An 11,428-nucleotide genomic window follows, 5' to 3' on the forward strand; every position below is an offset into this window, starting at 1 on the left:
AAAGAGATGGATATACCCTTACAATTTACACAAATAATATTATATTGCATATAATTTGATTGTTCATTCGTAAAACGAATGGTAGTTAATAAACAAATTTAGAATAAAAAAAAAACAGAAAATATGAATCAACATGCACAAAAATCAAGTTAGTAGGGAAATTGTCCCCCACTGCTAAAAAGGAAAATGAGAATCATCCATCCTTTTAAGGTTATTGTAAAAAACCAATACTTAATCCTATTGTTTGTTTGTTTGTTTTTTTGCTTAAAAACATTTTCGGTGCACAATTGAAGGGCCAGACTCGTCGTATTCAGCTTTGGCAATCCACATCTGCAGTCATGGAAAGAAGTAGGGTTCTCTATTAGAAAATGTTCGTAAAAACGTAATCGAGGATAAATGCATGAAAAACATACTTGTTGGAAAGTGCTGAGGGATGCCAATATGGAACCCCCAATCCATACACTATACTTCCTCTCAGGTGGAGCAACCACCTTAATCTTCATGCTACTAGGAGCTAAGGCAGTGATCTCTTTGCTCATTCTATCAGCTATACCGGCGAACATGGTGGTACCACCACTAAGCACAATGTTGCCATATAAATCCTTTCTAATATCAACATCACACTTCATTATGGAGTTGTAAGTTGTCTCATGGATACCAGCAGCTTCCATCCCAATCATAGATGGTTGGAAAAGGACTTCTGGGCATCGGAATCGCTCGGCCCCGATGGTGATCACTTGCCCATCAGGCAGTTCATAGCTCTTCTCAACTGAAGAGCTGGTCTTGGCGGTTTCTAGCTCTTGCTCAAAATCGAGGGCAATGTATGCCAACTTTTCTTTTATGTCTCTCACAATTTCCCGCTCCGCTGATGTGGTGAATGAATAACCACGTTCAGTTAAAATCTTCATTAAGGCATCGGTGAGGTCACGACCAGCAAGATCAAGACGCAAGATTGCATGGGGAAGTGCATATCCCTCGTAAATAGGGACTGTGTGGCTGACACCATCTCCAGAATCAAGCACAATACCTACAACAAACAAAAAGATAGAATGTACGGAAAATCCCTTTTGTCAATACGAAACAAGATTATATTTGATGCAATGATTGTGTAGAAATATAGACATTTTCAGTACATCAGATGATGCCACCTCATTACAAATATAATTTTTTGATGAGGTGATATCTTAGAACATCAAATATATTCTTGAAACTTCGTCTCCCAATTGTTAATATTTGTGGTCTAAATGATCAACAAGATAGATTATGCAATTAAAACAAGAAACGAAGAATGAAATGGGGAAAGAAAGTTTCAACATTGAAATTACTACCAGACAAATCGAATGGCTTACCGGTTGTACGACCACTAGCATAAAGGGAAAGAACAGCCTGAATGGCAACATACATAGCAGGAGCATTGAAGGTTTCAAACATAATTTGGGTCATCTTCTCACGGTTGGCCTTTGGGTTGAGAGGAGCTTCAGTGAGGAGAATCGGATGCTCCTCTGGAGCGACACGAAGTTCATTGTAAAAAGTATGATGCCAAATTTTCTCCATGTCATCCCAATTGTTGACAATGCCATGCTCAATTGGGTACTTTAAAGTTAAAATGCCACGCTTAGATTGAGCCTCGTCCCCTACATATGCATCTTTTTGTCCCATTCCAACCATCACACCTGTATGACGTGGTCGACCAACAATGCTAGGAAACACTGCCCTCGGAGCATCATCCCCAGCAAATCCAGCCTAAGAAGCAAAATTTCAAAACTACATTAAGTTCAAGCGCTAAACATATTATTGCTTTAGCACTTAAAATGACAACCAATCAGGTCGAGTACCTTAACCATCCCTGTTCCATTATCACAGACAAGGGGTTGAATGTCCTCACCATCAGCCATCTTCTGCAACCTGCGATATAGTTTATCTCAAAAACAATGGACTGAATAAACAAAAAATGGATAAATGTTTGTTTCTCGAGAAAATGAAAATAATTATTAAAAAGTTTCAAGAATCAAAACGGAACTCCGCCCTATACAAATGAAATTGCGACTTAAATGTACAATAAATTCGCTATCACGCAAATTTCAAACCATATGTTTGAATATTAGATCTAAGGTCTTGGTGATTGGGGTCAAAATGATCTGGCGGTTATAAAAGACCCACCTGTCATTTTTGGATTGTAAGTGGATTTATTATTTATTGATGGCCATTCTGACTTGGAATAACGAATGATTTGAGTTGTGTCTCCTACAATTTGCCATAGACCAAATCAAATGGCGTTTGTTTAAGTTTGTTACGATATATTTAAATTACTCATAAAAAATATCTTATCTTCTTAAAAATATAAATACAAAAGATTTAATTATTGTGATAAATGTGTTTCTATTCACGCTATGTTTATCACAATGATAGATATATGCAAATGAAATATCGAGGTGCAAATCTATGATGATATGGCCTTTGATGGATCGTTAGTAGCAGTTTTGGAGCAGCAATCAGCGGTGTGGCGAGGGGACCAAGTGATGGTTGGTTGGTTGTTTGGTTTCAAGATGGTAATAGGTATAATATATATTTTTCAAATTGAAATTAGAGTAGTTTTTGAAAGGTTGAAAGTAGTATGGGATAAAGACTTTAGACAAGTTGAATTGGAAGTGATAACACTTTGTTTATTGAGATTTTTCAAACTGGACTTATAGCAATTAGCAATGTCGTTGAAATTTAAATAATCAACGACTTGTGTTTTAGATATTAGCAAGTAAAATTTAAGAACTTTCGAAGAATTAATAACAAAGTGACAGATCGCTTAGTGAAGATAATTAGTGATGATATTGATCATTTAGTGGTCCTCAAAAATCTATCGTCCGAGATTAAGATTTTATTAGAAGAGAATATTCGTTTAATTGCTCATTTAATTTTTAGAGTTTGCCTATTTTCCTTCCTACCAAAAAAAAAAGTTTTTTGTTGAGTTTTTAATCAACCTTTTGATATCTTGATCTTATTTTATTTAAGCTTAATTCAAACAGTTTGTCTACACCTTTTATTTGGATTAAGTACGTTAAGTATTTAAACTTTATTTCCGTAACTAATGCTTGCCCTGTGGTTATATCCGTTAAAAAAAAAAACTTTACAATCAATTAGGAATAGACACACCATTAGAACTTATTTTCTCTTAATTTTGCTTGAAAAAAAATTGTTAAAAAAAAATCACACTTCCACCTGTCTTGCGACATTTGCCTTAGCAATGGCAGCATCTTTAACAATATCAAGTTTTCACTCACTTGCCGCCTTCCCTTTTTTCCAGCAGCACCACCTAACTTCCCCTAAATTCCTTTCTTCCAACCTTTCCATTTCTCTACTTTCCCTCCACCTCCAAACCCACCTTCTCAAGCCCATTTCCTTTTCCTCCAAAACAACTTTCATCTCATCCGCATTACTATCAGAGTCAAGCTTCCTGACGTAACCCTCTCTTACTTTGACTCCGACGGAGAACTCCAAACCACCACTATCTCCTCCTTTACTGCTGGAAAAAAAAAACTCATCCTCTTTGTCGTCTCGAGCGCTCGCCGTCCACATGTTCCCAAAAGCACCTTCTCGACTTCGCAGAAAAGTCGAGGGAACTCAGACCCAAAGCATATCGGTGAATGACGCGTTTGTGATGCGAGCGTGGGAGGAGAATTTCAGTGTTAATTTTAATTTATTATATTTTAAAATTATAAAATTTTCAAACGAAATTAGGAGAAAATAGATTTTAATGACATGACGATTCCTAATTGGTTGGAAAGTTGTTTTCAATGGATGTAATAGCAGAGCGAATATTGATATAGTTTGAGGATCAACTATTTGAATTAAACCTTATATTTAATCAAGGGAAAAAAGTTTTAATGAATGTTGAGAGAATGCGTATAATTTAGAGAAAACTACAAAATATTTATTTATGATTTAGATTACATTTTAATTATTAAATTTTAATTTATTATATTTTAATCACTAATATTATTAACTTGTAACTTGTAACTTGTAACGTTTGATTACTGTGTCCTCACCTAGTTATGAAAATTTGATTAATGATGTTATGAAAATTACGTGACTTTCACGTCAGTACCACATAATTTAAAACTTGTTTAATTTTTAAAATTTTTATTATTACTCCTCTCTCGTCTCTCCCTCTTTTCTTTTTTCTTTTGTTGCTTTGTTTCCCTCTTCTCCTCCCTTCACAGCCTTAGCCGCCGCCGTTGAACCCACCACCGAAGCTTCAATCAAAGGCCACCAAAATTAAGATCTCTTTGCTCTCTACCCTTATCAGTTTGGAGCATTCGAAATCGTCTTGAAAAATCCCCAAATAGACACAAAAGCTTCGAACTTTTTCGGCTCCGATCTCTGATTTCTAATATGTGCTTCCTCTCACCAACAGCCAACATTTGACTGTTAGGATTGACGAATAAAGAACCCAAACCCCCTGAACTTGTCAAACCCGAAATGGGTTGTGCTCCTCCCTTCCTTCCCTTTTTTATATTTTTCCTATTTTTTTCTTTTTGATTTTCGTCTTTGCTTGTAGAGTGAAGCTATGCTGCCGGTCGCTAATGTTGATGTCATGGGTGATGGTGATGGGTAGAGGGTTTGGACAGTTAATGCTATGGGTTTCGGGGTTTAGGTTCTGGGTAGTGTGAGGATGGTGAGCTCTGTTGTTAAAACATGAATATAACTCATATTTAATTTTTTAATTCTACTTAAACTCCTTGAATCTCTCATCAATAATCGCCTCATATTTGCTATTGACTACTCTTAACTGTAGTTAAAGACCTCTTTAGTGCTTTTTAGTGTTTTTTAGTGCATATTATTGCAAAAACTTCTCAGAACATCTCGGCACTTTTCTTAACATCCTTTTTCAACGATTCCACGATGTGTAAAGAGACCTATGTTGGTCTATGTTTTTTTTTTTTGCAGCAATAAAGTTATTTGGTCTTTCATCGTAAGTTACAAAACTTTGTTGGTGGATTCACCATATATGTCATGTTCCTTCTACTAGTTAAAACAAATCAAAATTTGGAGGTCTGTCGAAGATTCATGGCTTTGAAGGTCTGGTTAAAGAAAGAAGAGAGAAAAAGAAAGGAATGAGAAAAGAACGAGGGAGAGACGAGGAGGGAGAAGAAAGGAGAAGAATAGAAAAAAAATTAAGTTAAAAGAAAAATACAAGTTTTAAATTATTTAGTGCTGACATGGAAGCCACGTGAGTATTGAATGGGCCACGTGAGATCTACTTCAAAACAAATGGATGCAAAATACATAATCCAGCTTGAATTTTACCATCTCTAACTACATCCTTTAAAAATCTATCAAGATTCTGAACTAGTACAATGATGATGATGATGATGATGATGATGATGATGATGATGATGATGATGAAAGGGTGCCTAACATGTTGAAATCCTGACATGCCAATGCCTTAGTAACCCCATAACAAAGAGACACGACATAGTGGACAACGTCACTTTGCGTACTCAAACAAAAAGCTATGAAACAACAAAACTAAACCACCTGACAAATTGGGTCAAGGCATCTTCCAAAACCAAAAGTTAGGGAATCTATGTTGCTGCAGCAGACAGTAGATCCTCATCACAAATAAATACATACTTAATTTCTCTATTTTATATAATGGAACAGTTAGATCAAATGATAATTAGGGGCGGATCTTTTAAGGGTTGTAGTTAAAGAAATTAGAGACCCCCCTTTTTTTAAGATTACATGTTAATTTCTTCACAAAATTATATGTATATGTATTGTATTTGTCCTTGCTGTGTATGTCTTGAAGAAGGTGACAGATTTCACACTATCTTCGTAAAAGAACTTGATGTTTACATCTCAATGGAGTCGCCTTTCCAAGGACATGTTCACCTTTTCTTTGTCGTTTACATGCCAACAAAATTGCGTGGGGAAGCATAACTACTCTTTTTCAGCCCGGTAATTATAATGTTACCCATCCATGTATTACAAATGTGAATTAACGGTTTGTAGCATTGTTTAGATCTCTTATACCATGTCTGAAAAGTGTAACCAACAGAATCATGGTATATTGTTTTGACTGTCATATACAAGAATTATGTTTTCATACTTTGTTGAAACAAGGTTTGGAGGTAGTTTATATGATTGTTCAAAGAGTACTTAACGACGGTTACAAAAGTTTGGAGAGTTGAGTAGAGTTTCGATAAGGTATTTAGTATTTGTTTTATTTTGAAGATGGATAAAGTTTATATAGAGGAGTTTGGCGTAGACTCTCTTTACAAAAGTTTCCTGTAATGTAGGGTTATAGAATGTTACCAAAAGAGTCATTGGAGTGCTCTATTAGGATGTGCTTTAGCGAAATTGGCCTTACTTCCATAGAGTCAACAACAAATCTTTAAGAGATTTTATGAAACTTAACTCGAAAAGTCTCTAATTAAAAAAAACCAAAATTTTGAAATGTTTGGTATCTAATTAGAGATTTTATGGCGCTATTACCATTCAAAAAGTAAACAACATGTTATTTGAGCTTTGAAATGTTTTTTTATATATACTTTTATAATTTTTTGAGTTATTAAAAGTATTTAAAAAATTCACAATTTTTATAAATTTTCAGGGTTTTATTGAAAATATATTTTTTTTAATTTTTATGTACTTTTAAATAGTAAGGACTAATTGAAAAAAATATAAATATTGAGCGATAAAAAAGTTATTTTGCCTTCTTTATAATTGCAAAATTGGACAAAGGCGTTAAGATTTAAAAAAGGAAAGTAAAGTTTTAAATTTAAAAGAGTATAAGGACCTCTGACATATTTAATTTTTTTTCTAACAAACTTAACTTTGAAGTTATTAGAGCTTGAAAATAGGGTGATGATAAGATTAAATACTATAACAATTATATTAAGATCAATGGTGAAATATGTATTTAAGTTCAAACGCAGTAGAAAATAAAAAAGAGCATTAAGGACAAAAATATATGCATAGTTAACTTTTATATATATTTAATAATATTTTAATGATAAGATATTTATTTTATAATTTTACTTAAATATTTCAAATAATGATAATTTATTAAATATTTTTTAAAAAAGTTGACTAAATGAAAAAAATTAAACATAATTAATATAAAATATATTTTTTAGAAAATGAAGAAATCAGTTTCTTTTTTTCATTTCAATTTCAAGATGTATAAAAAGATTGTGTTGTTCCTAATTTTCTATTTCATAGAAAAAATAAATGAACAAAATAAAAGTAAATAAAAGTTAAAAGGAAAAATGAGTTAAAAGGGTAATTATAATTTCTAGGGGAGGTCATTGGACCTTTTTCCAGTTGTAGTTGATTGAAATTCCAATCACAGATATTCCAAACACTTCCAACATTGGGGTGCGTTCAGTGGACTTTTGTTTTCCTTTGATTCCCATTGCACTGAAGGCAACTGGCCTTTGATAATTAAGAAACTAAAACCAAACTAGAAACCAAGATTTTAAGGGGGTTATATTGGAAAATGAAAAGATTTAATATAACATTTTGGTACTTGAATTTGACATTTTTTTAATTTAATATTTAAATTTGACTTTTTTTCCTAATCTGGCACCTAATCTTTTTTTTGTTCGATTTAGTACTTGTCAACTGTTTTACAAATTACTCCAATATACTAACAATGTTATTTTTATGAAGTAATAAAAATAATCAATATATGACTAACATGTGACAAATGATATGATATTTTTTTGTATTTTATATGTTCAATTACTTTTAGTTTTATTTATTTTATTAATTGAAAATAAAGAATTTCTTTTAATTTGGGGTTTAAAATTATTTTCTTATTTAATATTAATTCGTTAAGCATAGTTCAATACATATTTTTTTAACATGAATTTTCTCTAATATTGACAATATTTTTGTAGCATAACAAAAGAAAAAAATATTAGTGTTTTGCGTAATTTGTACAGTATTTAATAAATTTAGAAACCAAATTGAACTTAAAAAAATTTAGATATCAAATTAAAAAAATTGTCAAGTTTAAGTAACAAATATTATATTAAACGAATCGAAGAAAAGCAAGGGGGAGTTTGAAAATTTTGGAAGAGTGTGAGGCATGGGATTATATGGGACATGCATGATGGTTGAGAATGGGTGCAAAATCATGATCCATGTGCTTTTGATATTGACATGCATGCAATTATACTTTGTATCAGAAGAGTGCGTGTTGCACCAGTTTTTCTTCCCCCCACTTAATCACACATTATCAAACTAGTTTTCTTTTTCTTTTTCAACATGTACCTAAAATCCATCCTATCTCAAATCCCATTTTGGATTCCATCAGATTGTAAATAAAATCAACATGATAAATTCTAGTTGTGAATATGGTACGGTAGAGAATCAAAATTTAAATAACATCACGTGGGATTAGTCCAATTGGGGGAAAGAAGAGTGGGGTGGTAAATTTCTAACTTGTAATGAACTAAAATATGTCCACGTGTCATTAGTGTAATTGGTGATGGAGGAATCTCTTGAGTTGATCAAGTTTAAAATACAAGGTGGTGATGATGATGAAAGCAATGAAGAGCAAGGGCGGTCCCTTGGGTCAAAGTGTATGTGAAAAGGGAGGAGAGTGATAAAATATCAATGTACTTAACTAACATTGGGTTAGTTTTAGAGCTTTGAAACAACAATATGATGTATATAAAAAATAATAGAAGTGGGGCTGGTAATAGTGGTTGGTTAAGGGAGGCTTTACCAAATCTCAACTCCTTCCATTTTCTGGGTAAGGAATCCAAAGTTACTGCTTACTCACCCCCCTACGACTCCGTATCAGTTACCCCACTTCCACCCCTTTCCTAACGCAGATTATCCTACTAGAAACTCTATCCTATAGGTATATATATATGGAAATTATATATTTGGAACATAAATGTGTATTTAAAAATAATATATTATAAATAATTAAATATATAGTTTGAAATTAATTAATAATAATAACAACATATGAAATATGTATGATAGTAAAATAAAATAAAAAGAAATTAAATTGTAAATAAAACAAGGTTTAAATATATGAATATATCATATTAAAAATACTAAATGAATGTAATTATTTATGATAGTGTTGTCATCAATATCGAGTTGGGGTTGAGTTATTACAACACCATCTCAATTAACCAACAACATTGTTAATATAATTGATGGAAGTAATAAAGTATACATGATAAAATTAAAATGTATAAATAAATTAAAATAAAGTTTTGATTAAGTGGTGAATTTAAATTTTTTCCAATATAATTGATTGACATTGGTTAAATCTCATCATATGCATATTGTTTTTTTTTTAAATTAAAAAGACTATAGTACCTTCAAATAATATAACGTATCTTAAATACGAAAAGTCTTTTCTTTAATTTTCCTAATTAAATTAGTGTCTGATTAACTTATGATACTAATTTTTTAGATTATAACAATATTTAATATTAACATTAGATGTTTGGATGACATCACAATACAAGTCACACAACCGAGCAAATGTTAACAAGCAGCACTGTTTTTTTTGATGAAAATTAAAAGAAAATTACATCAAAGATCAACATCACAAGCTATATTTTGTTGAAGAACCCCCACTATTTAATTAGGAGGCTTATCAAAAATCTATAGGCTTGACTTCCATGTTAGACAGAGTTTAACCAACCGGTTCGTAATTAAATTTTTTTCTCTGGGCACGTAACGAATCCACCATTGTCCTTCAGAACGCATAATCCTTTGTACTCTTATAAGAATTGTGATACATGAATCTTCCATCTCCTTTTCGGTTAAGGCCTTAATCACTTCTAGGTTGTCGGTTTGTATCATGACCTATTTAATTGAAGTTTATTTTTTCTTCAAATTTTATGTATTTCGATCTTTGTTTTTTAAGAAATAAGGTGTTGGTCTTGAAAGGAAGTGGTCCAATTTGTTAAAAACATACAAGTTCTTTAATAAATTACTTCATTAAAACAATATTTGGGTCGCATTAATGGCTCGAATATAAGATGAAAGGCCACATTTAATTGACCTTTAAGCAAAAACGAAAACCAAAAATAGATAAAATGGAAATTGACAACCTTCTTCCCTTCCCCGCTGCCTGAATCAAGCAAAACTGAGATAAGCCTACGCAATTAAAATGAGTAGGTTTAATATCTACGTTGGCTCTAATATTATAGTGAAAATTTCGCTTTGGTCCTTTTACTATTTTTCGGTCACTATACCTAGTCATATTAGCCCCTTGACCATTTCTGTAAAAAAAATCCAACGTGTTGAGACATCGGCCTCTTGACAATAGACTTAATGCTTGTTTTTACTCATGTACTATAGTGAGAATACTATTGTCCATGTATTTGCATGGGCGAGAGGATATAACATGATGGATGTAATGAAAGTGGAGGGAATAAAGTGATGGAAAAATAATTTAAAAAAAATAGTTAACAATATAATAGAGGAGCCAAAAGAGGTATTAAACCAAATTATCATTAAAAAAATGGATTGAATTTATATATATTGATATTTGAAGAAAAAGCATACCATTTGCTACCAAATTATAACATTATGATTCAACTAACAAATAACCACGATAAATACTAACAAGTTCTAATTAAGAATCCACATGGCTATGGTTAAAGTTTGCCCAACTAAAGTATTAAAGTCAAATTTTGCATATATAGAAATCCCCTAGAAAATTATGAGTTGGTGAAGAAAATCTCATGTATTAAGTTATTTGGTTTGACTGAAATGTAGTAGGATTTTTTTTTATTCAACATTTTCCGATACCACACGAGTGGAGAAAAGTTTGATTCATACATTGGAAAAAGACAATTATTGATCATCAAGAATATTATTTTGAAAAATAAAGCCAATTAAATCGAATTTGGTCCCTTGCTTGCGATTGCAACATAAATATTGGTAATACTGGTATAAAGTCAAAGTTTGTTGGTCCCTTGCATGATAAAACCGGAATTGGCTCATAATATATGTTAATGAAGTTTTACATGCTATTAGAAGTTTATTTATAATATCTGTCAATGAGTATATCTATTCCTATAAATAATTGTTTTTAATATATTAAGACAGAATTTTGTCAGTTAAGTCTTAATTTGATTGACATGAGTATAGTGCATGTTAAAAAGAACAGATATAATTATAACCTATGATGAAATTATTCAAAATATATGTATCTAAAAAAGGTTTAAAAAATAGATAAGTGATGAAAGAAATGGGGAGTAATAATATATTGGTAATGGATTATAAAAATTTCAAATTGACATTAAAATCTATAGCCCCAATTGTTAATCACATGCATAGTTTGATGGGAAAAAAGCAATCAGAAAAATAAAAAAGGTAAGTGGGCAAAACAAAGTTATATTATAATTACTGTTATTATTACGGTTGTGAAAGATATACTTGAGAG

General features: G+C 31.7%; 1 protein-coding gene across 1 annotated transcript; it reads right to left on the reverse strand.

The window, feature by feature from the left end:
* Positions 1–24: 24 nt before the first annotated feature.
* On the reverse strand, positions 25–2,052 carry LOC107892864 (actin-like). Its single transcript, XM_041100944.1, has 5 exons — positions 2,021–2,052; positions 1,836–1,905; positions 1,350–1,743; positions 414–1,027; positions 25–330 (listed from the first exon to the last, which is right to left on the reverse strand). The coding sequence occupies exons 2-5, from the start codon at positions 1,893–1,895 to the stop codon at positions 265–267; spliced, it is 1,134 nt and encodes a 377-aa protein (XP_040956878.1). The 5' UTR covers positions 1,896–1,905; positions 2,021–2,052; the 3' UTR covers positions 25–264.
* Between the last annotated feature and the right edge of the window lie 9,376 nt (positions 2,053–11,428).

Source organism: Gossypium hirsutum, chromosome D09, assembly GCF_007990345.1.
Source record: "Gossypium hirsutum isolate 1008001.06 chromosome D09, Gossypium_hirsutum_v2.1, whole genome shotgun sequence".
NCBI classification, from domain to species: Eukaryota; Viridiplantae; Streptophyta; class Magnoliopsida; order Malvales; family Malvaceae; genus Gossypium; species Gossypium hirsutum.